Raw genomic sequence first — 27941 nt, forward strand, 5'->3', positions numbered from 1 at the left:
TGCAGAGTCTTCGGAGGGCTGGGGTCTTTGTCTCTTTGTCTTCCTTCTTTGTCTCTTACTTCTCAGTCCCTTAGAAGCTGTACTTATGTACCTTTCCTATGTAGCACATGCAGGGCGTTCCCTGGAAACCTGTTTTCCCTTTGCCTACTGGACCTGTCTACCCAAATGTCCCCCAACCCTTATACTTTCCTTCTTACACAACAATGACAGACCATACTGAAGCCAACTTGGGGAGAGAAGCTCTATTTTACTGGTGGGCTTATAGAGGAGCAGTCCAGTGCCATGTTCTCTGGAGAGTCATAGTAGTACTGGGGTCAGATCTCCTTCCCCAGTCTGTCTGGGGAGCCTTGAGACTTGATTTATCCTTCCATAAATCAAGGCTCTGGGTTTTGAGGAAGTTGGGAGTGGAGGGGTTAATGCCTCTTTGGGTTTCTCTGCTCCAAGCCTCTCTGGATTTCCAGTTGCAATCTGCCTTTGAGCCAGAGTTGATGGGAGAGATTAGTTCTAGATCTGGGTTTGCAATTAAGCCTACAGCAAGAAGGAAGTCCAATACAGAATGTGCAAAAGGAAAGAATAGGAAAGACTTGTACAAATGAAGAAAAGAAAGAGAAGATGAAAGAAAAATCAGGTTCTAGATTTGCTTGTTAGGAAGGGTGAGATAATTTTGTGACTGGGAATGCACAATCCAAAGCTTGGTTTTCACCTCTGCCTGCTTTCTGGAGGATCCTTCCAGGTTTTACAATGTCAAGCCAGTGCCCCCACCCCTCCCATGAATTGCTCAAGTTAGGATTCGTCCACCTCCAGCCCTTCTTGGGTGCTGATGTGCACGAAGATGGAAGCTGGATGGAGGCTGGTGCCATCCTTGGAGAGCAGGTGTATGTGGCGGTAACCTGGAAAGGGGTAGGAGAGCCGTGTTAGGAAGGCAGCCACTGTGGGGTGTTGGCCAGGGGTCAAAGAACTGGCTCACCTTGTTGCATGCAGGTCCAAGGTAGGGTGTACTGGCCAATGAAGTCATTTCGGGACTTCCAGTTGTAATCCTTTACCACAAACCGCAGCAGGGCCAATTCAGGTACCAGGACCCGGAAGCACAGTGACTGCCCCCAGTACGGATTAAAACCTGAAGTGGGGGGTGATTGAAGGAACAGATATTGGTGACTTTTCTTTAGGCCCATGCTGGGTTGCTTTCCCTGTATTCTCTCACTTAATTTTCACAGCATTTTACAGGTAAGGAAATTGAGACTCAGAATGGGTAAGGAATTTGCCCAGGTCACTGGAACTTGTAAGTGAGGGGCCAGACCCAAGACGTCCAAGTCCTGCTTTGTCCTGTCCCACACTGCCCACTGGAGGTTACAGAGACTATACCTAATGGAGGGCAGGATGGTGGAAAACAATGGTCCTGTTCCTCCACCTGCCCCCAGCACAGCCAGTCTCACCGTTGTTCTCCACGTAGCTGGTCTCTTGCCGGGTTGTGTCTGGGCGGATCCCGAAGATCTCCACTCTCACCAGTGGATCCACAATGGATCGCTCTTTGGTACTGTCCTCTTTGGGGAGTTGCTGACCACTGATCACCTGCAACCAGGGCTCTGGAACCTCACCAGTTCCTGCTCAGCCCTGCCCCCTTCCAGCTTTCACACCCCCAGGAAGGGGAGAAGGAACCAGGACCTGGCTCTATAGCTTTTGAGTTTGCAAAACTAATCATCCATGGGTAGTACATTGTTTTCTAGTAATCTATCTGCAATTTAAAATGCATCCAAGTAGAAATTTAACAAGGTTTGAAAGTATGTTAATGTCAGTAACCCCTTTATAGCACTTATACTCTTCACCAGGCATTGTTTCAGCACTTCATATTAAGTAATCACAACACTGTGAGGTAGGTAGTATTACACCCATGGTGCAAGTAAGGAGACTGAGGTTAAGGAACTTAATGTCACACAATTAGCAAATGGGTTTGAACCTAGGCAACTGGCTCCAAAGTCCGTGCTGTTAAGGATCAGGCTAGCCTGCCCTCATCAGGAATCCTTCAGCCTTACCCTCCTGTCAGGCCCAGCCACCTCTTCCCGCTCTTATCCCAGCTATCCCAGTCTCTTCCCAATGGTTTTCCTTTCCATTGTACCTGGATTAGGAGTGTCTGCGCTTTGAAAGGGCTGATGGGCTTCTCGGGGTGGAAGGAACTCTGGGCATCACGCAGGAAGTCTGGCTTCAGCACGTAGCCACAGCCCCCGTTCTGATGGAAGAACCCATCACAGATGTCCATCTCCAGCCCTGCAGTCTGCATGTTCATAGCCACTGGGCCACAGGAGGAAAAGGGGAAGGGGTCATCTTGGGGACTATCCAGCCCCTCTTTCAGGGAATTAAGAAGACATGTTGGGTGTAAAAGGGCCTGCTGGGAATTCTTCCATAGATGCCATCCCTTCTCAGCCTGGCACTGGGGATTTAACTTCTCACCTATTGATCTTCCACCCCCTCTCCCTGGTCCCTGCTGCCCCCTCACCCATCTGGCAGCCAGCATTCCAGAGTTCCTGGGGGTTGTAGTTGGATGAATCTGTCCTCAGGCCACTGGGATACACACGGCTCAACTGCCAGGTGTTGTGCTGCACAAACTCATTGCCTGTAGAAAGGGTGTAGAGAGAGAGGGGGAAGTGGGTGGGTCCTCCCCCTCCCTTGTGTTCCTAGGATGGACCCTGCCCACACACTTCGCTCTTCTCCCCTGCACCTCCTGACGCTGACTCCAGAAAGCTTCGTGGTGCCTCTCTGTTCCATCCAGGTCATCTCCCCCAGCTTTCTTCCCCTAGAGCCTTGAACCCATCATTTGTAACTCCTGTCCCCGTCCCTGCTCTGAGGACTTTCTTTACTCTCATCCAACCCTCCTTAGCGACCTTGCCCTCTTTCTTAGGACGCACTGCCGGCTTGTCAGGCCTGACCCTACCCATCCCAGTTCCCTCCCTGTCCTTCTCTTTTGGTCCTGACCAGCCTCCTTGATCAGGCTCCTGGCCTTGGTTTCAGAGAAAGACGATATCTCATAGAAGTGGTAGTGCTCCCTTGAATGAGCGAAGCTGTAGAATGAGACAGACTTCAAGTAGACAACCAGGGCAGAGAGGGATGGACACAAGATAGGCTTGGATTTCTGGAAAAGGCCAAAGAGAGGAAGATGGAATTGAACTCTTAGCAATCTGAGAGGTAAGCCAATGGCCAAGATCTAAACTTCACCCAATCTATGACTCTCCCCACTGCCTCCCCACTGCATTCTCCCTCCTGCCTCACCTGCTTGGGAAAGAGAAGGAACCCAGGCTTGGAAATAGGAGCCTGAGCCATAACCTGACAACAGATAGGCGGACAAAACAGCAGGCACATCACAACCTGGGGATGGGAACGGGAATAAAGGCAGTCTACGTATACTGATGGGATCAGTTCCAGCCTCTGGGCTTAAAGGGTCTGCTCTATGTTACTTTCTGGGTAACAGGTTTTTAATTTATTATTACTTTTAAATAGGTGTCATCTTCCGTACTTCTCATATTTTAAAACAAATTGACAATAATTTTTGGTCAAAATGTACATGAACCCAGACAGATATGTCAAGGTATGCAAATAGTCATGGAAGTCACACTTGGAAGGATGTGAGGTGCTCAGAATAGTATCTTTAGATTTGTCTCCTGAAATCCCATTTCCATCCCTGTACATGACAGCAGGTGAGATACCACAGCCCCAGAGAGAACAGGATAAGCTAGAAGTCAGCTGAGCCAAGCAAGTGCACAAGAAGAGAAATGCAGGCTTAAAATCAGGATCTTGGTGGTCCCCCCAGTGGTGCCCCTTCCCCTCAAGGACATGGACTACACTGACACAACATTCTCAGAGCCTTCGCCTTCCCTAACTTTACCTGCTCCTCTGTGGCTATTTCTGGCCCCTCCTCAGATTCACCCTTCCCAAGAAGCTTTCTCTAACTAAGTCCACTTTAGTTGAGGTCACAGCAGTCACTCCAGTGAGCCCTACTTACTCCATATAATAATGCTGCACACACACACCCATCAGTGGTTTTCAGACTGGCCTTTAAGGCGGCTAAGTATAAAAATGTCTCAGGAGTCACTTGGGGGGACCCAGGAGAGAGCCAAATGGGTCTTTAACTAGGATGGCTCTGTGTCTCTCTACTGAGCGCATATTTAAGATTTCATTCAAAAAGTTTCATGGCCCAAAGAAGCTGGAAAGCCACTGCAGTATTTCTATATATGGCAGTGTATAGTGATGTCGTGCATGCATTCTTAAGCCTCTTTCACTGGGAACATTTTGCTCCTTGGCCTTCCACCCTGCCTGGCTCTAGTCTCTTCTCATGTGGACTCTGAGCTTATGGTACAGACTGACCAAATGCCAAAGCAGAAAGACCACCCTCCTGGTCTACCTTCTCCTTTTCGTCCTTATTACAGGGGCTCAGCTCCTGGGGCTCAGACTCAAACTGGGCATCCAACTCCAGCTCAACCTGCTGCTCTGCTTCCAGTTCAGACTCTAGAGCTTCCTCTTCTTCAAGCTCCTCAAGCATCCTTAACTTCTTCCCCTTTACCAGGATCTTCCTCCGAAGTGCCTTGGGGACACAAAATGAAGGGACCTGTCTGCTCTGGGACTCTTCTGGGTCCCATTGCTCTCACAGGGCCACCTCAACACAAAAGAAGTGAGTGGTCACGAGTTCCCACAGGAAGGCTGCTGGACACATGCAGTAGAGATTCCCTATTGTTAAGCAAACTTATAATATCACTATCTGTATGGAAAACAATGGTGACTCCCTACCTCAAATGTGACACATAGAGTCCTCGAAGATTAAAGGTTTACATGTAAATATAAAGAATATAAGTATTAGAAGAAAATAAAGAATTAAAAAAAACAATCTTAAGGTAGGAAAGCATTTAGAAACACGAGATGAAAACTCAGAAGACAAAAATGATTGGCAGATTTGAGTACACAAAGCTTAAAAAACCTCTATAAGGCAAAAGACACTGTAAGGCAAGAAAAAAGACTGCAAAAAAATTTTTCCAAAGCATTAGTAGCCTTAACATTAAAAAAATTATTATGTATCAGTAAAAATTAAAAGTCTAATAAAAGTGGGTAAATATTACCAATTAATTCAAAAGAAGACAGACCTTTCTTTTTGAAAAACTAGACTTTTCTTTTGTATCTTTGCCATTATGCATCAACTTGCTACTGCAGTTAGTTGTGGTTACTCTCTTACATGCTGGCTGGAGCGCAATCTGGCGCATTTTTCCCAGAGGGCAACTTGGCAATAACCAAAATGCCAACATGCAAACTCTTCAACCCAGCAATTTTGCTTCTAGGAATCCATCTCAAAGAAAGAGTAAGCTATACATACAAGTGAAAAATTCTCAATAACCTAAATGCTCACCATTTACTGCTTATGTTTACCATCTGACTGGTAGAATAAATTATGGTCCATAACATAAAGTAGAATACCACAGAGCTGTTAAGAAGGAAAGATTATACATGAAGAGACATCTATGATGTATCTTACATGTGAGATATAAAAGGGATATAGAGGATGATACCATTCATCTTTGTAAAAATGTGAATACATATACACACGGATGTTTATATAATCACTTAAAACATCTATGACAGCTGTTTGGGGAGAGGCTGAGATTATGATGGGGGGGATTTCCCTTTCTATACATTGTTTGTAGAGTCTGCAACAATTATGAACTATCAGGAAAAAAATTAAGACTTTCCCCAAAACAAAAAAAATACAAAGTAAATAATTGACCTAAAATTTAAAGAACTATAAATAGAATTCTGTGCTCAATTTGATTTTTTGAAAATTAAAGCTGACTCCAAGGATATGAAAGGGCACGATGGTCCTTCTAAGGGTGAAAAGGAGGGAACAAGAAGGGCATGAAGGAGGAGCCAAGGTGGGGCCTATGAACAGCCACAGTAGAACCTGCGCTGGGGGAGCAGGGTCCTACCTCAGGCGAGGGCAGCTGCATGGGCAGCAGCCCATCCAAAGTGGCGCTCAGCAGCTTCTCGCCCAGGATCTCCGTCAGATGGTGTGCCATGACCTGCTGCTGCTCCCAGCTGCAGTGATTCTCCAGGGACAAGATGACTGGGTAGTCTGATGTCTGATGGGGAGGAGAGAGGCGCTGGAGCCAGATTCTAAAGCCTGTAACCTTCTTGCTTCTCCAGGCCCCCCAGTCACTCACTCAACTGAGTACCCTAATTGCTAGACTCCTCCAACCACATTCCAGACCTCAAGGAGGTCTTGCTGGGCCTGCAGCCCACCCCACATTGAAAAGTCACTTTTGGGACCTCAAATCTCAAACCCGTGCCAAGTCTGACCCAGATCCCTCTGGGACCTTAGAGTTTTCAGGCTCAGAGTGGGAAGGCCAGGCCATTCTCTGGTTACCTGTTCACGGTCTACTCCCAGGCTTTCCTCTTCAGGTTCCTGTTGTCCCCCAGCCCCACCCAGCCCTTTCTCCTTTCCTTTCTCCACCCCCTCCCAAATGAGTGACAGAAGTTGTTAAAAGCATAGTTACTAGTTTCGTGCAAGTTCCTCTGACTACTAATTAGTAACACATCTAACTTATTCAGAATAGCCCCTTAATATTTGTCTGATGCTTCACAGCTAAAATCTTTTACATATATGCCATTTGATACGACCTCCCCTGTGCCTGTTCCTTTCCCAGACCCAGAGCCAGGCACTCTTTCTTCTGATCCTCTCGCCTCACTAGTGTTGCCATCTTGGGGTTCCTACCTGGAAGGCATATTGTGCTACAGTGGCCATGACATCTTTGAACAGGATGCGGGAGGTCAGGGTGTGTCCATGGTAAACGATAGGTTCCCCACTAGGTCCATCCCATATATCCACTTCCACACAGCGGCACCCCCTCTTCAGTGCCCTGCAAGAACAACAACCCCCAGGGACAGGAGGGCTCAAGGTCTGCTCTTCCACCCACGGACCCTCTCCCCACCTCTGGAGAGAACAGTGCTCACTGGCACTGGACCCTGCTGCAGCTCACACTGATCTCCACCCCCTACCCGACCCAACTCAGCCTTTCCTTAGCAGGCCCTCACATGCTTCACGATGCTTCCTGGGCTGGCTGTATATCATTACACAACACCTGAGTTCTTCAAACTCTTAGTAAATTTACACTTTATTTTCTCTACTAGACATCCTAGGGCAGAAACTATATGTTCCACTCATCTTTGTATGCCTTGAAGCTACTACCCAGTTGCTGGCACTACAAAGATATCTTGACAATTCCATCTAATCCATGATTAATCACAATAAAAACAGGTACATTTATTAGCTATTGACATATGGATTGTCTCATTTGATTCTCACAACAATCCATACTGAACAGGCACTCTTATCATCCCATTTCACTGTTAGGGAAACTGAGGCATAGAGAGGTTAAATACTTAGCCCCAGAATACCAAGTCAGAGAGCTAGGATTTGACCTCAAATAGTCTGACTCCAGAACCTATGTTTGTAACTCCTATGCTCTACTGCCTTCCATTTTAACATTTAGTTTATTTGTTCTAAATAAATCTTTCAGGACCTGAGTTCCAAGAGAGTTTTATAGCCTATGAAAAGAGAAAAGCTCTATTTACCCACCGGGTTTCACCACCACCCTCCTGCCAGATTTCATTACCTCTTCAAGTCTCTCAGGTGTCCAGGCTCCTCAGCCACAACCCCCTGACATCTTCCTCTGTTATCCACTGACCTTGCCCTCAATTTCCCACAGACAGTCCTTTCTCATGAGCTGGACTCCTTCCCCCCAGCTCCCCACAGCACCTTATATATCCCTCAATGCTGCTCTGGCCACAAAGCTGGTCTCCCACTAGGTAGGTGTTATGAGAGGAGTTGATGTAGTAGTGGCTCAGGGGTTGAGTCATATCCTGGTAGATGGGGAGGCAGGCCGGGTTGAAGATGTCTCCATCCTTTGAGCAGAGGTAGCTGAGGAAGCCATCTTTGCTCAGCACATGTCGCAGCTTGCCTGGGGTGTGGAGTCAGGGAACACTAGAGTGAGAAGCTCTGAGAGAAAGCACCCCAGCACACCTAAGCCTATCCACCACCCCACCCTTCCAGGGCCCTGCCTTTCAGATGGTGTCTGTTCCCAGCCTCCAGATCCCAAACCTGCTGCACCCAGTGTCTGTCATTTCACTCATCCCCATGCTCAGATAATGTAAAAGCTACAAGGGGAATCATTAAGATCATTCTAACTCAGTGCTAACCAGTAGAACTTTCTACAATAATGGAAATGTTATATTCTGCACTGTCCAATATTATAGCCTCTAGACATAGATGGCTACTGAGCACTTGAAATGTGGCTGTTGTGAATGAGGAACTGAATTTAAAATTTTAATTTGAGTTAATTTAAGTTTAAATAGTCACATGGAGCTCATGGTTAACCACAGTGGATACCACAGTGTTCAGACCAAAAGGCTAATTTTATAGATGGGGAAACAGGCCCAGAGAGAATCAAAATCAAACACTTGTTACTCAGGAAAACAATTCCATTCACAATTGCATCAAAAAGAATAAAATACCTAAGAATAAACCTAACCAAGGAAGTGAAAGACCTATACCCTGAAAACTATAAGACACTCTTAAGAGAAATTAAAGAGGACATTAACAAATGGAAATTCATCCCATGCTCTTGAGTAGGAAGAATTAATATTGTCAAAATAGCCAACCTGCCTAAAGCAATCTACAGATTCAATGCAATCCCTATCAAAATAACAACAACATTCTTCAATAAACTGGAACAAATAGTTCTAAAATTCATATGGAACCACAAAAGACCCTGAATAGCCAAAGCAATCCTGAGAAGTAAGAGTAAAGCAGGGGGCATCTTGCTTTCCAACTTCAAGCTCTACTACAAAGCCACAATAATCAAGACAATTTGGTACCAGCACAAGAAGAGACTCAAAGACCAGTGGAACAGAATAAAGAGTCCAGATATTAACCCAAACATATATAGTCAATTAATATACAATAAAGGAGCCATGGATATACAATGGGGAAATGACAGCCTTTTCAACAACTGGTGTTGGCAAAACTGGACAGCTACATGTAAGAGAGTGAAACTGTATTATTGTCTAACCCCATACACAAAAGTAAACTTGAAATGGAACAAAGACCTGAATGTAAGTCATGAAACCATAAAACTCTTAGAAAAAAACATAGGCAAAAATCTCTTGGACATAAACATGAGCAACTTCTTCATGAATATATCTCCCCGGGCAAGGGAATCAAAAGCAAAAATGAACAAGTTGGACTATATCAAGCTGAAAAGCTTCTGTACAGCAAAGGACACCATCAACAGAACGAAAAGGCACCCTACAGTATGGGGGAATATATTCATAAATGACATATCCAGTAAAGGGTTGACACCCAAAATATATAAAGACTCATGCACCTCAACAAACAAAAAGCAAATAATCCAATTTAAAAATGGGCAGAGGAGCTGAACAGACACTCTCCCAAAGAAGAAATTCAGATGGCCAACAGGCACATGAAAAGATGCTCCACATCACTAATCATCAGAGAAATGCAAATTAAAACCACAATGAGATATTACCTCACACCAGTAAGGATCGCCACCATCCAAAAGACAAACAACAACAAATGTTGGCGAGGTTGTGGAGAAAGGGGAACCCTCCTACACTGCTGGTGGGAATGTAAATTAGTTCAACCATTGTGGAAAGCAGTATGGAGGTTCCTCAGAAAGCTCAAAATAGAAATACCATTTGACCCAGGAATTCCACTTCTAGAAATTTACCCTAAGAATGCAGCAACCCAGTTTGAAAAAGACAGATGCACCCCTATGTTTATCACAGCACTATTTACAATAGCCAAGAAATGGAAGCAACCTAAGTGTCCATCAGTAGATGAATGGATAAAGAATATGTGGTACATATACACAATGGAATATTACTCAGCCATAAGAAGAAAACAGATCCTACCATTTGCAACAACATGGATGGAGCTAGAGGGTATTATGCTCACTGAAATAAGCTAGGCAGAGAAAGACAAGTATCAAATGATTTCACTCATATGTGGAGTATAAGAACAAAGAGAAAAGTGAAGGAACAAAACAGTAGCATAATCACAGAACCCAAAAATGGACTAACAGTTACCAAAGGGAAAGGGACTGGGGAGGATGGGTGGGAAGAAAGGGATAAGGGGGAAAAAGGGGCATTACGATTAGCATACATAATGTGGGGGGGAGGGGCACGGGGATGGCCCTACAACACAGAGAAGAGAAGTAGTGATTCTATAGCATCTTACTACACTGATGGACAGTGACTGTAATGGGGTCTGTGGTGGGGACTTGATAATAGAGGGAGTCTAGTAACCATAATGTTGCTCATATAATTGTAGATTAATGATACAAAAAAGAAAAAAGACTTGTTACTGACACGATGTAATAAGACCTGTGTTTTATTCCCTGGGCTGTGTAGCTGCTGCCACATAGGACCTGAGGGTTTCTTCCCATCGTCAGTTCCCACGTGGTGTTTTGAGGAGTATTTATCCAACATCCCCTGGGACTGCACTCTTTTTGTGAGCAGGGCCCTGTCATTCCTTCCATAGCCCTCAGCCATCTCAGCATGGGCTTCATATGGTAACAACAATGACTAAGAGTTATTGAGCACTTGTCTTCTGCAAAGGATGTTATACACAGCATCTCTCTGAATGCACTCATTGACATGATGAGGTAGATTTGATATCATCTGCCCTGAGAAGTAAGATAACTTATCAAAAGTCACATAACAGTAAATGAAGGAGCCAGAATTTGAATCCAAGCAGCAGGTCTATGCCACTGGGCTATGTAGTCTCACTGAGGGTAACATTGCTGCAGGGGCTCCTTGGGAGGTAAAACAACTTGACTCTCATGTCCAGCTTCCTTGCTCCAGGTTGGACAAGGTTTAGAGATGGAGAATGGCAGGAAGTTGGGCAGGAAGTTTCTTTCTTGACAGTAATAACTCAGATCTCTAGGATAAGTCCACTGTTGCCACATACTTTTCTTGTGTATCATTTCATTTGACCAATTATTTCACAAGTGAGAAAATTGAGTCTCAGATAGGTTAGCTGGCTTGTCCAAGGTTACTCACTAGGAAGGCAGGTGGGTATTTGAGCCCAGGCCTCCTGACTGATACTACTCTGCAGGCAGACTACAGTACCTGAGATCAGAGTACAAGGGGAGCGGTGAGAGGGAGAAAAAATGTAACTGATGTGGACTGGATCCTGCCCTGGGAATAGAAGATCCTATTTCATAACCCCCTGACATTCCTTTTCTATTTAGTTTTCTGAAATGATTGCTTTACAGCCCTTTTCATCTCATCCACCCACCTGAATATGGAACCAGTAACTCCAATACTTTCTGTTTGACTCTTAAATTCCTTAGTTGAGGTCGTGAGTGAACAAATGAATGAATGTATGAATGAATGAAAGGGGGTGGAAGTTAAGCCCTAGGAAACCTGGGTCACTTGTCCAGCTCTTACTCATCTCATCTCTAATCATTATTCTCAAGAGAAGCACCAGGAAAGAGTCAAATAATCCAGATTTGAATCCCAGTCCCTCCTCTTAGTCATTGGCTTTGAAACAAATCATTTAATCTTTCTAAAACTCAGTTTTCCTCTTTAGCACAACCGATTTAATAATAGAAACCACTTCAAAGGGTCATTGGGTGGATTAGAATAGTAATGTGGAGATATTAGCACATTATGGGATACTTAGCAAAGTCCCTGTAGAGATTAATGCTTTTGATTTACAAGGTTGCAGTGAGGACTAAAGGAGGTAAAGGGTGTGAAAGTGCCTAAATCATTTATTATTTACAATGTAAATTCTTCACATTCTGAAGGGAATGGAAGACAGGAGGTGTCAGTAAAAGGGACCAGGAAAAAGGTTTGAGGACAGAGAGGGCATATTTTAACTCTGCTTGTTAAAAGCTAAATGATTGGCCTCTTCCTCGTTCCCCTCAGCCAAGGGCTGACTGGCTTCCTGGCTCAGGGGCTTAGAGACTGGAACACCACTTAGAGAGTTTGGAGAAAGCCCAGCAAAGGGCGGAAAGCCAGCATTTCAGGGGACAGCAAACCATGAAGGGAACTGGCAGAAAAGGAATCTTGCACTAGAGGAGAAGAGGCCAAAGCAGGAGGATCCAGGATTTCTCATCTCCACTGAGGACCAAGGCTGATAAAAGGAAGAACTTCTGAAAGTGTAGGCTGTGCATGAGCAAGATGGAGGAAAGGGGACTTAGGGAATGTTCTTCCTCCTGCAAGGTCTAGCATGACGTTGGAGACTCCCGCCTTATCTGGGCAGGAAATGGCTGCCCTCCTTTGGAGGAGTAAGTTGAATGAGATAAAGAGGATTGGGCAGGGGGCAAAGGTAGGGATGGACTTGGCCTTCCCTGAGATAGGCAGAATGCTGTTTTCTCCACACCTTTCTAATCTTGGTCCCCCTCCCTGTCCCCATGCCTGGTGCTTCTCCATTGTAGCCCTTTTACCATTATCTGAAGGCTCATAATGGTCGATCAGTTCCAGAGCAAGGTCAGAAGCATGTTCTCCTTCTTTCTGCTCCTCTCGCAGGAAATCCACAAATTCTAGTAGGGTCAGCTTCTGCCCATCAGCTGAGAAGTTTTCAAACAGTTCCTGTACCTCAGCACGATGAGTCAGTGCCTTATAGAACTCAACAAATTCTTCTCCCTCCAGAGCCCCAGACTGAGACATGTCTGCTGCCTACAGGAGAAGGTTCAGAGAAGAGTGGATGAACCCTTTAATAGCAAACGTTATGGCTTTAACTTGTCCTGTAAGGACAATCTTACGGACAGATGTATCCAAACATGCTTCCACAAAACTCCCACAGAGCTTCTGACTTTTAATGTTCATAGTAGAAGCCGCTTCAATAAGTGAAAAGCAAAATTTCAGCCATACAATATGCCACTAGAGAATAATTTCAACCAGAAAGAGTTAAATGCCCCAAAGGTCCCTAAAAGATCAGATATCTCTGCCTATTTACTCACAACCAGTTGGAGTTTCCACTGTACTTGACACCTGTGAAATTCTGGCCAGGGACAGAGAGGTCCTTAAGGTCTGAGACAGTAACATACTGTTCTTTACCTTTCATAAGATTATGAGTCATCTTTCCAACAAGACTGAAGGGTAAGAACCTTGTCACTGCCACTTGCCATTGAGCCTGGCGTAATGATAGGCACACAGGAAGGACTGGACAAATGCGTATTGCTGGATGGGGTCAGAGTACCTCTGGCCAAGAACATGGCTGTGGCAGGCTTCTGTAAATCCTTCTCTGGAAGACTCACCTGGAAGAGCTGGAAGGCATGTTCTTGGTCCATTTCCACATTCATCAGGCGCAGTAACCGCTGGACTTCTGGAAAACTCATCCGACCATCCTGGTTTTTGTCTCCACGCTGGAACCAGTCACTCAGCCATCAAGGTCAAGGATGTCAAGGCAAAAGCACTGTGTGTGTGTGTGTGTGTGTGTGTGTGCATGTGTGCGCACATACACACAGGTGTACCAATTTATTTCCCCAATTAAATGTTCCAGAATAATCTCCCCAGAGAACCAATCTGTCTTGTCCCTGCATGGCTCAGGTGCTTGCAAAGGCCTCCCTGATGCCTGCAGAAGGAAGCCCAAGTTCCTTAACATAGAAGTTGTCTTTCACTCCCATGATCTGGCTCCAACCCAGCCTTCTCAGCTCACCTCTGTTTTCCCTTTACTTTAGCCAGACTCCAGCTCCCTGCTCTCTGCTGTCCCATTCTCTCTCCTCTTTAATTTCATATCTCTGGGCCTTTATGCATGCTGTTCCCTCAGGCAGGAGTGCCTTTCCTTCCTCCTCTCTTTGTGTTCAAATTCTACTCAATTTTAAGGCTCAGCTGAAATGCTACTTCTTCCTTGAAGCTTTCTTAGAACACTCTCAACTAGAATTAAATATTTCTCCTTCTTTTGAATACCTACAAATAATCTAAGTACCGGAACACTTCTATGGTTATTAGATTATTCACACAATTCTGTTCTCTCCATCAGCTAAAACAATACCTGAGTCTCATTAATTTTTGTACCCCTAAAACCTGGTCTAATGCCTGATACATTTTGCTCAATAGATGGTGAATGAATGAATAAATGAACGAATGAACGGTTGTAAGAAGTGAATACAATCTAGGACACTTGAAGTGAGTCGACATCACCATGCCCTCTAAGGGGCTGCTTCCTGTGCCTATGGTAGTTAATACCACTGAGATCTTCTGTTTAGCTCTCGGGATCAGCACCTTCTTTGGCTCTTTGGCTCTCACTGTCCCTTCCCCCAATCACGGAGGGTCTGACTCAGCCCAAACTCTGCCTGGCTGTCTTTACCATCCCAAGTCACCATTTCTCCCTCAATGTCCTTAGCCTCTCATCAGCCTGAGCCGTCCCTGCCCTCCACACTGGATTCTTGGGCATCCCTCACTCTGCACCTCCTCCCATCGGTCCCTATCCCTGCAGCATGTGGCTCCTTCGGTGACCCCTGGCCCCCACTCTGACTCCTTCGGGCCGATACTGGTCCAGCTGCTCCTGTTGGTCCATGCTGGTGACAAAGTCCACCAACAACCGAAGTCCCTGCATCCAGATCTGGGCCTCTTCAACACTGTTGGCCACAAGGTCCAGGTTGGAGCGGCGGCCATGGAAGACAACGGTGAAGCCCTGCTCCAAGGGGAACTCCTCTGCCAGGCTGCGCAGCAATTCAGACTCATGGCCCTCACGCACTGTCTCCACGTCAGAAATTGAAACTGCCAGGAAGAAGCAAGTTGGGGTGCTGAGGAAGAGTCCACTAAACCACAGGGGCTAAGGGTCATGGACCCATATTCCTTTCTTCTCTATGGAACAAAATGGAGGAGGAATCCCAGCATCCACAGGCTGAAATTCTAAAAGCCACAGTACAGCAAGATGCAGACCCTAGGGAGTCAAGATTCCACATGAGTCATTGCTGTTTTCATAGGCAGCATAGCAAGGGGCCTGTGCTCCAAGTGGCAAGACCTGGCTTCCAGCTACTAGCTGGCAGTGTGACAGGACCAAAATGACTTAACCCCTCAAGGTCCTTATTTAAATAAGGGATGGTGGTCCCTTCCACAGCTAGTCCTTCTGGTAATTACAGGAGGACTGGAGCAGCTGACAAATGGAAACACACTTGTAAGGTAGAAGTAGTTACACCAAAGCATGGTATGCCCAGTTCCAGGTTTGAGGGCATTCTCTTTCCAGATGTCTAGGAGGAAGCCAGAGAAATTCTTCCAACCGTTTTCCTCAGCTGGGGGTGGTATGGATTTTGAGCTTTGAGTATGTCTCTAAAGCAGACTTTCTTAGATGTGTCCTGTGATCAGATTTGTAGAGGGATCACAAAGTGTTTGGCCAACAGGATGCACACTGTTATGATGCATTTATGATATTTAAAAATATTCACCATAACAGCTAAAATTTATTCAGTGCATTCTGGTTTTCAGGTCCCATGCTAGGTGCTTTATGCATTCACTCACTGAGTCCCTCTAACCTACGAGGCAGGTACTATTTAATCCCCTTTTACAGATGAGAAAACTAAACTTAGTTTAAGTTAAATTACTTGTCCAAAGGCACTCAGTTAGAAAGTGGCAGAGCGAGGATGTTAATCCAGGCAGTCTGATGCCTGAGATCATGCTCATACAACAAAAACAAAAACAAGAAGATATAACCTGCACATTGAGCCTTATTATGTGCCAGGACTCTTCTAAGCCCTTTACATGCAATAATTAATTTAATCATCATAAGAGCCTTAATGGAAAAATACTATTATAATTTCTATTTTACAGGATCAGACACATACACAAGTGGGACACTACAAGGGCACAATGCAGGACCCTGGTCCCTCCCCTGCTCTCAAGCTGCTGGATTCCTCAGGGTCCTACCCACCCATGTGCCCACCCCACCTAACCACGTCACTCACAGCTTGGCTTGGCACTGCCTCCTGCCTGCCGGGCATGCCAGACTGTCATGCTGTCATCCTGAAGTCTGAAGTATCTTAGCTTCTTCCAGCTTTTGGACCTCACCTTGCGCATCATGGTGCCTTTCTGCATCAGCAGCAGGTCTTGATTGATGGGCAGCCCTGGGCCAGGAGAAGCAGAGGCAGGGTAGCTGGAGGGGAGGAAGCAAGGCCCAGGAGGAGCTCTTGAACACCCCTGGGCTGTCTCCCCAGGCCCTCCTCTCCTACAAGGGTACTCACGGCTTTGCAGCTGGGACGCCATCACCTACTGCTCCACCAGCTGTGGCCCCAAAATCACCTGCATGAACAAAGAGGAACAAAAAACTCTGGGTTAATTTTGGTGGCTTGGAGAAACAGATCAAGGAAAAAAATAAAGGAAAACCATGTCAGGCACTTCAGATACAGAGTCTGTCGCTGTTTATACTACTTATTTGAGTTTGATGACTGAGGCTTAGAGAGGCTAAGAAACCTTGCTCAAATCACAGGCGGCTTCAGACTTTAAACTAAACCTGTCTGATTCCAGAGCCCATGCTGTTTCTCCAGAGGACTAAACCACAGCCTCCTGCCTAAGACCTGCTTCCTTCCCAGTACCCCATAATCCACTAGGTAATCCCATGTCACACTTCTCAGCTCCTCATTTCTGGGAAACACTGTCTTGCTGGCTTCCCCTTTGCAGAACCTGGAATTTCTCTACATGCTAGCCTTCTCTTCTCCAGGTGGAATCATCCCAGCTTCCCTGTTGTTCCCCTGTAGATCACACAGCTCCTGAATGGCTAGGAAAGAGTGTGTTTTGTCTCTTCTACAGCATTTAGTGCTGTACTTAGCTAAATAAGACATCTTCTACCTTCACACTGTGAAGCATATTTTATAATCCTTTTCATCCGTTATTCTGTTTTAATAGAATAAGTTACATATTCTCAGACCTGCATTCTTAGGTTTTCTCTACTTAAACAGAGTACCTCCTTCAGGATATACGCTAATTTAGGACCTGATTGAGTTGTCCTAGTAGGTAAAAATAAACTTCCCTTCAAGAGAACCAGAAGACTTGATATGTGGCCACTTTGATTTTAGCTCTGCCATTATAAGAAATACTCAATTCTTGACCAAATCATTCTGAAGTTGGCAAAGCTCATGAAATATAAAGCTCTACGCTTTTGAATAAGCAAAGGATCTACACATAAATAGAAATGTGTTTTTTACATGATAAGTTAAAAATGTTGACAATGGTGAACATCTAAAAAACTAAAAAGAATCATTAAAGCAATTAGCTAGTGTTCTATTAAAACATCATGCATTTCTCGGGAGGGAGGGAGAAGGGGATTGAGGGGTATTATGTTTAGTACACATGGTGTGGGGGATCACGGGGAGAACAGTGTAGCACAGAGAAGGCACAGAGTGAATCTGTGGCATCTTGCTGCACTGATGGACAGTGACTGCATTGGGGTGTGGGTGGGGACTTGATAATATGGGTAAATGTAGTAACCACAATGTTTTTTTCACGTGAAACCTTCGTAAGAGTATATATCAATCATACCTTAATAAAAAAAAGCATCATACATTTCAACTTTTTGTATTTTACAAATGAAAAGAAGTCCAGAAATGTGATGTGACCTGTCTGAGGTCACACAGCATATTAGTGCCCTCTTTTTCTACAGTGGGAAGAGCTGATGAAATCAAGGAGTGACTAAGTCTTTGGGAAGAATGTGGAGGTTACTGAAAATACAGCTTCCCTGACTGCAGGACCTAAGGAAGGCTTTCTAAAGTAGTGACACTGTACAGGTGCTCAGGAGGAGAGGGGAATCATTCTGTACCTAAGTGGGAAAGATAACTCAAGGCAACTCTCAGGAAAGAACAGTTCCAAGAAGAAAAGTTTTTGCTGCAGGCTGAGGCTCTGCAGGCTGAAACCTCTGGATGGAGAAAGGCACACAGAGTGTTTCCTGAAAGATGGAAGAGCATCTCTACTTTTCTGGGTCGAGATGCACAGTTTGAATCTGAGGCTTGCAAAAAGCTATATGAAGACTGAAGTAGAAAGTAACCCTCTTAAATATCCCAGGTCCTCAGACTTTGGGGAGGGATGGGGTCAGCCTGGGGCTGAAGCCTAATCCCCCCAGCCAACACCCTGCCTTACCCTTTTCTAAACTTCAGTTCCCATGTCTGGGGCATAGGGACTCTGAGATGGGGTGGGCCTTTGTCTTGGGAGAGGACTTAATTACCTTCCCTTATACTGTGTCCAGGACCCTCACAATGGTGTCCTGAAACATGAAGAGCCTGGGAACAGAGCCCTGTTTTGGAGCCCACCTCCTCTCAGACCAGTCTTAGAAAATTGTTTATCCTCTTTGGTAAAATTCTTCCAACTCTTCCAACCCCAGGGCTTGGCATGCTCTTCCAATTCTGCTCCCATTCCCCAATGACTATTTTAAACCTGTATTCAGGTGACATGTAGCCAGAAGAGGGCCAGTTTCAACTCAGAACACAGAATATCAGATCTGGACTTTGTTCTCTAGAGAAGGGAACCAAGGACTAGAAAGATTAGTGGGACTTCCAGAGTCACCTAATGAATTAAGTGGCAGAACTGGGACTAGAACCAAGATCTCCCAGCTGACCAGCTCAGAGATCTCACCAAGACTCTGACCTTAGCAAGGACTTTCTCTAGGAAACAGGTTAAAAGCAGGGCTAACAGGTGGAAAAAGATAAGTACCAAATAACTTCACTCATTTGTGGAGTATAAAAACAGAACAAAACTGCAGGAATAGCAGCATACCCACAGACTTAGAGAAGAAACTAGTGGTTACCAAGGGGAGGGGTTGGGAAGGGAGAAGGGGATTATGGGGCACTATAATTCACAATCACAATATAGGTAGATCATGAGGAAAGCAGTACAGCATGAATAAAACAAGTAATGACTCTATGGCATCTTACTACGCTGATAGACAGTGACTGGAATGGGGTGGGCAGGTAAGGGTTTGATAATATGGGTGAATGTTGAAACCACAACGTTGTTCGTGAAACCTTTATAAGATTGTATATCAATCACACTTTAATTAAAAAAAGAAGCAGGGCTAAGAATCAATGAGGGATATCAATGCTTTACTCCCACCCCTCATCATTTTGTTTCCACCATATCTCACATTTAATAGCTCTTCTTTTCTGTCTGCCCATTTTCTTTCCTTTTCCCACCCTCTGCCTGACCCCTTCCTTTTCCTTTCTCAGCTCACTCTTCTCTCTCCTGATCCCCTCTCTGCCTATTTGCTCACTTGTCAGCCTCTCTATGCTCTCCTCTTCTCATCCCTTCCCCCATCACCTCCTCCTCTTTTTTCTTCTCTAATTCCCAATAGCTCTGGTTCTCATCTCCTTGAGGGATGTGGTCCAAGAAAGAAGGCATTTGGGTTCGGATACTCAGTAACACATCCCTCTGCTCAGCTTCATTTTCCCCTGTATCCTAGGAGACTGACTAAACAAACTGCCTAGAGAATGCAATTTAGAACCCAGGTGTTCTGGTCTTGGTGTTTCTTCTGGTGTCGGAAGGTAGGTGGGGAAGGATGGTCGCAGCTGCTGTAGGTGCAGTGAAGAGGGAAGGGACAAAGGATTTGGGAGTGGGAGCAAGAGCCAGAGGCAAGGAGCAGAGGATGAAGACTGACAGGAAGAGAGACTGGGTCTTACTGTTCCCTCCTGGACATGTGGAGATCTCAAGGGTACAGATAATACCCTCTAAAATACAGGTGAGAAAACAGACACACAAAACAAGGTGGGAAGTGGGCAGCGCTGCTGAGCAAGATTTGGTCCCTCAACTTCCAGGTGGCTTCTGTCACCTAGAGATGGACTTCGGCAGAGTTGCCAATAGTGCCGATAACATTACAGTGGAGTCTGGGGTATCTCAGGTCTCTCCAAGGGGCAGGAAGGATGAGAATAATTTTGCCTAGTCTCTTGCTTCTGAGCAGGATTATGCCTGACCTGGTTCAGCTAAAGAGGGCAGAATGACTGGTCACAGGTCATAGCCCTCAGAATGCTAGAGTGTGATGACTCTAGCACATCTAATCCAGAGGTCCCTGGCTATATATCAGTTCCTCCCTGGAGTGAGTGTGTCTTAAAAGATTCCTTAGCCCCGCCCACCATATACCAGATGAGAATTTCCAAGGATGAGGCTCGGGAATATTTATTTTTGACAAGCACCCCTGATACACAGGCAAGTCTAGGAAACCCTAAACTCCTTCCTGTCACAGATCAGAGTTGTTGTCCAAAGTCACACAGTTAAGAGCAAAGTCAGGGTTAGAGGCAAGTGCTCTTCCCAGCCCAGCGCTCTGGTGTGCCAACAAACTGCCCTGGTCCACTGAGCAAGCTAACACCGAGGTATCCAACTCAAACCCTGGTTTTTCCAAGGAAATCGTATGATTCTCTCCCCATTACTAAGGTTGCTATACTACGCATGGGTCTTGGCCAACCTTCCTTTGGTATTTTCAACAGTCTGTTAATGCATCTGGGGAAAGCCGGGCTATTCCAACTCTTTCTTCCTCACTAGGGTGGTGCTCACCTCTGAGTGGCGGCTCTGGGTAGCTAAGAGGTCCCCATATAAAAAGGCGACTTGACACAGCCAGGAGGAAAACTAAATCAAAGAGCGTAAACTAGAGAGAACTAGGAGGTTGGAGCCTTGCGGACCTGTTTGGGTCAAGGAGTCCAGGGTACAATTTAATCAGGGCGGATAAGCATGTGCAGGGCGAAGGCAGGGACTCAGGCAGTCAGGCAGAGCAGAGCTTGGAGCGGAGGCTAGTCAGAGCCTCCAGGCCCTTACCGTGGGCAGGATAGCAGTCCTGTCTGTGAGTTCTGTGCTGCTTCCGCTGGGGGACCGGGAATCCCAGCTGAGCTCCTTTTCTCCTTTGCTCCTCTGGCACTCGCTGGCTTTCTCTCCTCTTCTAATGCAGTTTGCTGCTGCGACTGGCAGCGTTATAGCCAGAGGGAAGGAGAAGGTGCTCTCCTCAGTTCAGCCTTTCAGCTCTTAAAGGCCCAGGACACTGGCCAGTGTGAGGGGTAGTGGGGGAGGGGCAGGTGGAAAAGGATTAAGGGGAGGGATTGCCCCGCACCACCTCTCCAGGGAGGAGGAGCCTGGCTGCCCTTCATCTTGAGGCCAGCCCTCACTGACCCCAATCTCACAGTAGCTCTAAAAGGAAAACCCAAGGCGTATCTGAGTTGCAGTGCTTCATGAATCACTGCTTTTCATTCTGGTCGGTTCGCTCTGCATGTTACACAGCTGTTGGCCCTTATTTCATCTGGCCCCTTTCCATGGTGTCTGTTTCCACTAGCCTGCATCTGTGTCTCTGCATCCTGCCTCGAAAGGCACTCAGTTTAGCACTGTGACACAGGGAAAAGAAAAAAGACAGGATGGGAAAGAAGGAAGGTGAGGAAAAAGGAAAGAGGAATCTTAAAAGTGTAGAGGGATAGGTTAGTATCTATGCATATATCACTTGCTTAATACTGACGGAATGCATACGTGAATGCATGAAACCATTCATTCATTCTTCATTTATATTCATTCACTCTATGAGCAGTCGTTCGGCACCTCCACACAAGGACACATGGGCATGTTCATAAAGGTGTCTGTCAAGATGAAGCAGACTCATGGTGTGTGAGAATCAAGGAGAAAAGAGGAACACAAGACCAGAAAGACACCCATCTGGGAAAGGAATGTAATGAGTTTCTTACAAGGGTAAGTAAATAGGCAGCTGAAACAGAAATGAAAATGGAGGAAAGCGTGAGGTAGAACAAGGACGTGGGACAAACATCATGATTAATTTTTCTTCCCTATAATGAAAAATGCTGAGATATAAATAGTAGAGTAAGAACAGGAGGGACCCCATCTTAAGGCTAAGATTCCATTTGAAAACCAGGGAGTTAGGGGGTAATGATTCCCAACATTTTATGGTGTTAAGCCACCAACCAAACCTATCGTAAGGCCAGGCGAGCAGTCCTAAGTGATGTTTCCATGCTGGAAGGTAACCATTATCTTGGAGAAGAACACCGTCTCTAAGTTCCTTAAGTTTTTCTTACAGAACATCTAGAAGACTGATCACATCAGCGTCTCTACCACCACAGAATAGACATCACGAGGCCACTTTATCCCCTTCTTGAAATCCTTGAAAAGCTGAATCCTAAAGGCTTTAGGCACGCCTCTTCCCTGAGGCTGCCCTCATGCCCCTTTCTTTGTGTGTGCTTTGCCTTAAATAAAGCCTTCTTGCTGCTCAGCTTACTGCACTTTCTCTCTTCACTCTTCCAAGCCTCTTAGGAGGTTAGTAAGAGACCCCTTTACTGGTGGTAAGCGTCCTTGTTACTTCACTACTACATTCAATTTTCTGGACTTAAGCACAAGTCTTTACTTTCTCTGTTCTACTTCAGGCAAGTAAGGGAGGGCTACTGAGATTTCTGATTTGGGGCTTGCAAGTTCCTGTCACCTGAGTGACCTGGACTGCAGCTATACGGCTGTGCTCTTTATTAGCCTGCCTGAAAATCTCCTTTCTCTGATTTGGGGAAGTTCTCAGAACATAATTTCACTCCATTCAGTGCTCTGGGGCTCCCCAGAGTCCTGGGATGCTAGGGGCTTAGTTCCCATGCCGTGCAGATTCAACTGGGCATTAGATGCCAGGTGACCTTGGCTTCAGGAGTTGGCAAGGGATCTGCCCTATGCTGAGCAGTTCAATGAACTTCCCTTTCTTCCCTGTTCCTCCTTGCTTTCTACTGCCTGCATGGCTGCTGCCCTTCACTGCTACTCTTGCTTTAATGAATTTCTTCCTTATCTGCACTCATCAGACCTGCGTGAATTCTTTCTTGGTCAGAGACAAGTACCCTCTCCTGGGGTTGAGGTCTCACCTAGTGATTGGATTGCCCAACAATAAGGGACCAAGTTTTTTCCTTAGAGAGGAATAGGGTTGTAAAGGGCTTTATTATGACCCTGGACCCATACATCAGAGTGAGAAACTGAAACCCAAGGACATTTAGGCGATGTCCTGGACTCACACATCAGCTGCAGACAACCAGTCCCTTGTACTTTCCGAAACACTGCGAGTTGGGGCCTACTTTGCTCTGCCTTGCAAAGACTGTATAGGTGGCTCTTTCTGGATCTGTGGATGACAGTAAGGCAGCTGAGGGCATAGGGCACAGCCCAGTCTTGGACTTCTGTGGGGTCCTTTTCCAGTGAGTTGTCTTAATCACTTAGGCAGAGGGAACTGTATGAAATAATGTGTGCTGAGATTTGGCTGCCTCTTGACTCCTCCCAAATCATTAACTACCTAAAATTCTACCATTAGGGATTATTTATAGCTAAACCTTTACTCCCATTAAAATAAAATCTTCCTAAGTGATTACCATAAATATCAGGATAGTGGTTGCTTTTAGGAGGAGGGAGATGTAATGGGATTGGGCAAATGGCTGGCTTCTGAAATAGCTGGCCAAGTTCTCTTTCTGGTCCTGGGTGCTAATAAGGGTCTTCAGTTTATAATAACATACTAAGCTATATGTAGTTAATATTGCTTTAGTTTTTTAATGTTGTTTTCTATATGTTATATTTTACAGTAAGAAGGTTTCAAATTTGTAACTGGTAATTCCTGAAGCCTTCTTGGTTTTTCACCACTTGTACCTAAGTTGAGTTTACCATACCCTAAATGCAGGTTTTAATAAAGGAAGAGGAGTGTGTAGGGAGGGCAAGCAGGAGACCATCCACGGGGAACAGCAAGATGAAGGGAACGTCAGAACGGAAACTGTGATTTTAGATTTTACTTAAAGGAGGCCCTGCCTCACATATGTGTCTTACTCTCCCATTTCTACCCCCTCAGCCACCATGTCATTATTTTTCTGTGCTGCCCCTTCATATTCCCCACTTCTCCTCTACGCTCCAGAATCATACATGGTTTGCCTCTTTCAGTCACTATTTGCCTCACGTAATTGCTGTCCAATCTCCTTCCCTTCCGGGTGTTCTGTGAGGGGTATTATCATTCATCCTGGAGTTTGTAGATTCTAGATGTGGGGAAAATGGAAGTTCCTATGGATACTCACCTGACCCCAAACTACTTGATGATGTAAGTGGCCTAGTGCGAGGCTGCTTCCACACCTGTAAGAAATAAGCTATTTTTGACTGAGTTATACAAAAAGCTCTGCCCAGTGCTTTGGGCAGTGGCAGAGATGGAGATGGATTAGGGACCTGCAGACTGCTGGATGCACATGTGATTGTAGTGCTTGACCTACTGCCGGAAGAATAAAGCCGGGTATAAACCCTCTTACCCCAAGAATATTCCATTGTCATTTCTCAGTCTCACAGGATCCATAGTGAACTTGGCAGGGGCTGAAACCTTGCCACACAAGACACCAGATCTCAAATATTCTGTTTCAGTGTTCCCATAAACACACCAGTGTCCCCCAGATCATGTGTTCTGATTTTTTGGGCAGGCACTTGGAGACCCTCATGGTTAGAATAGCTCCAACAAGTGACTTAGAAGACATGCCTATTGTAGTGCATGCTCTTCAGATTCACGGAGCACACAAACAGGACCCTGGATATAGAAAACAGTCCATCTGGTTTGATTGTTCCAATTTTCATAATGATCTTGGCCCTTCCCCCACTGTTGTCTATTATTAACAGATCCAGAAACCTGATCACGGCAGCAGCATCAGGACTTTCTGGGAACCATGCCCAGAAAGGCCTAGAAGCCCTAAATTGAAATGAAGGGGCAGCTGGTAAAGAAGGAGACCTAAAAAGTGTACTCTCATGCTGCCACCCATGCAAGCTTAGACCTTCCTGACACCAGCAGAGATGCTCTAAATATCTTGCTTCATAGGATAGTCAGGCTAGGGACTAAGAGACCAGTTCCCCAGCCTATCCAGCCAAACTACTCAAACTTCTGAAATAAAGCCCTTCTTGGTGGTCAAAAAAGCAACTCAAAATATTCAATTCCATTAAAATTATTAACATGAGATCACCTGTAGCATTAAAAGCCAGGATAATAACATCATGAGACCAGAGAATATACAGCCATTCCTCCATTCCAGTGAAATTAAAAACAAACAAGCAAAACAAAACAAGGGGACGGGGGTAGGGGGTGGGAAAGGAGGTATAGAATCAGAGAACAAGATTGAATAAAAAGTCCAAATATAATTATTCTATACAGAGGAAGCTGTCAGGAAAGGCTATAAAACAAAATACAAGTGCGTGCTGTTTACAAAAGAAATTCTACAGAAATTTGTTACTAAAAGGTTGAAAGTAAGGATATACGGGAATGGAGACTCCAACTTTGTTCTTATTGAAGAGTGCCTTTGTGTCTGTTGTGGCATTTCACTTCCATACAGATTTTACAATTAGCTTGTCAATTTTCAGAAAAATAAACCTGCTGGGATTTTACTTTGAATTGGGTTTAACCAGCGGGATCAATGAATTTGCACACTTGCAGTTCAATCCCATGGAGACAATCTCTCCATTTATGTGTTTCTTTCAAGAAATGTTTCACTTTGTCAATATAAAGATTCTGCCTACATTTTGGTGCATCTATTCTGAGCTACTTGATTTCTAGTGCTAATTAAAATTTTTTTCTATTTTGTATTGAATTTAGAAACACATTGATTTTTGTATATTGACTTTGTATTCTATGACCTTGCTAAACTCAATTGTTTGTAGATTCTTTTGGATTACCTAGTTATACAATCATGTTGTCAGTAGAAATGTGGGTTTTTCCTCCCTTTATAATCCTGTTTTTTTTTCTTGGCTTATCACACTGGCTGGGACCAGTATAATGGTAAATGGAGGTACGATAGTGGCCATCTTTGTCTCATTCCTCATCTCATGGAGAATGATTTGAATATAGGCATACCTCGTTTTATTGTGCTTCGCTTTATTGCGATGTGCAAACACTGCTTTTTTTTTTTTACGAATTTAGTTTGTGGCAACCCTGCATCAAGCAGGTTTATTGACGTCATTTTCCAAAGAGCATTTGCTTACTTCCTGTCTCTGTGCCACATTTGGTATAAATTCCTGCAGTCTTTCAAAAACTTTTGCTATTATGTTACGGTGAGCTGTGATTAGTGATCTTTTATGTTACTAGTTTAATTATTTTGGATGCCATGAACCACACCGATTTAGGTCAGCGAACTTAAACCATAAATGTGTGACTGACTGCAGATGTGGTGGAAATAGTTAAACTAGAATTAGAAGTGGAGCCTGAAGATGTTACTGAATTGCTGCAATTTCTTACTTTAATGAATGAGGAGTTGCTTTTTATGCATGAGCAAAGAAAGTGGTTTCTTGAGATGGAATCTAGTCCTGGCGAAATAACTGTGAAGATTATTGAAACGACAAGGGATATAGAATATTACATAAACTTAGGTGCTAAAGCTGCGGGATGGTTTGAGGTTGACTCCAATTTCAGAAGAAACTCTACTGTGGGTAAACGTTATCAGGCAGCGTTGCATGCTAGAGAAATCATTCATGAAAGGAAGTCCATTGACATAGCATGCTTCATTGTTGTCTTAAGAAATTGCCACAGCCACCCCACCCTTCGGTTTTTGCAGTAAACCCAAATTAGATATGATGTATTATCTTTGTGTAGCTAGACTTGACTTATTTTGTCTGGGAATTTTATCTCTATACTCACAAGAGAATTTGGCCCTTGGTTTTCCATTTTTGTGATATCCTTGACAGGTTTTGGTGGCTTGCTTTTACTTCAAGTGAGCTGGGATCTGTCCCCTTCCCTATAGTCTCTGGAAGTTTATGAAAGACTGGGCACTAAGATATGGGTGATACCCCTTTTCCCATTTCTAATGTTGATGCGTTTTTTCTTTCCTAATCATTCTACTAAGAGCTTATCAATTCTGTTGTTTTCAAGGTAATTACTTGCCTTTGTTTTTATTGTATTTTTTTTCTGACTTTTGCTTTTTCTGTATTGTTATTCTCTCCCAGCTTCTTGACATGGAATCTTAGACATCAGCCTTTCTTTTGTAATATATGAGCTTAATGTTTCTTTTAAAATATTGCCTTACCTGTACACCATAGGTTTTGATACAACATATCTTCAATTGAAAATTCTTTTTCTAATTTCCTTTGTGATTCATCCTGTGACCCATGTGTTATTTAAAACTGCACTGCATGTTTTTTAAACAGAGACTTAACAATTTTCCTTTTCCTAGCTTAATTCCACTGTGTTCAGAGAACATTCTTTTTTGGAATTTTTTGAGGCTTGTGTGATGGTAATTTTTGGAATTTTTTGAGGTCCAGCCACGATGGTAAATCTGCCGATGTAGTTAAAAAGAATATGCATATTCTTGGTTTTACAGTACAGTGTTATAATATCAATTAAGTGAGACTTGTTCAATTTATATGTTTTTGAAATGTATTAAAATATTTAAGATTCAATTCCACAACATTCAGGAAATAAATCTCATTTCATTCTATGGTTTCCTATTCCAAATGTTTTCCTTGGGCTTTTGATAGCAATGACTGTTATTTCCCCCCTTTCCCAGCTCAAATAATGAGCAATGGAATCATATACATAGATAGTAAGAAAGGCAAGCCTTTAAGGTTAGCAATGTCTCTCCTTGCCCTGTTCCACCACTGAAACCATTACAGGCCTTCCAAAGCCTTAGAGAAAAGTTGGAAGCTGGAAGAGTCTGTCTCACTGGGAGCAAGGAACAGGCATACAAACAATTCTGGAGATGTGCTCTTAAGTCTTGAACCACAGAAGGAAATGAATATTCAAGTCTGTTATAAAATATTTCAAGTGTTACCTTTTAATTTACAGGTTTCTTCTACTGGCCACTATGGCCAGGAATAAAGTTCTGTTCCAGCAAGAGATACTTTATCAGATAAAGGCCACCAACTCAGCCTCCCAAACAGCTTCTGTACATCAGCAAGACTCTCCCAAAGGACCTATCCACAAAGGAACCGTCACTGCCCTCCTGGCAGGACAGTGTTAGTGT

The 27941-nt window shown here is 44.5% G+C and overlaps 1 protein-coding gene across 2 annotated transcripts; it reads right to left on the bottom strand.

Annotated features, from left to right (window-relative positions):
- Positions 1–227: 227 nt before the first annotated feature.
- Positions 228–27897, bottom strand: PLCD4 (phospholipase C delta 4). 2 transcript variants are annotated; one of them, XM_073218109.1, is made up of 16 exons: positions 20785–27897; positions 16239–16296; positions 15963–16121; positions 14550–14778; positions 13314–13434; positions 12501–12732; positions 7787–7988; positions 6743–6887; positions 5958–6110; positions 4391–4570; positions 2968–3124; positions 2492–2608; positions 2114–2286; positions 1434–1569; positions 968–1117; positions 228–890 (listed from the first exon to the last, which is right to left on the bottom strand). In XM_073218109.1, the coding sequence occupies exons 2-16, from the start codon at positions 16258–16260 to the stop codon at positions 784–786; spliced, it is 2283 nt and encodes a 760-aa protein (XP_073074210.1). In that variant the 5' UTR covers positions 16261–16296; positions 20785–27897; the 3' UTR covers positions 228–783. The 2 variants fall into 2 exon arrangements, with proteins under 2 accessions (XP_073074210.1, XP_017505055.3); XM_017649566.3 differs by having other exon boundaries at positions 13314–13443.
- Positions 27898–27941: the final 44 nt, after the last annotated feature.

Source organism: Manis javanica, chromosome 12 (genome assembly GCF_040802235.1).
Source record: "Manis javanica isolate MJ-LG chromosome 12, MJ_LKY, whole genome shotgun sequence".
Classification (NCBI taxonomy): Eukaryota; Metazoa; Chordata; class Mammalia; order Pholidota; family Manidae; genus Manis; species Manis javanica.

Excerpts from the sequence above, each read along its gene's own strand:
- PLCD4 (XM_017649566.3), bottom strand. The coding sequence starts at position 16,260 with ATGGCGTCCCAGCTGCAAAGCC. Across the intron at positions 14,779-15,962 it reads AGGCAGTGCCAAGCCAAGCT|TTTCAATTTCTGACGTGGAG; the intron begins GTGAGTGACGTG and ends TCTTCCTGGCAG. Across the intron at positions 4,571-5,957 it reads TGCAGCTGCCCTCGCCTGAG|GCACTTCGGAGGAAGATCCT; the intron begins GTAGGACCCTGC and ends TGTGTCCCCAAG.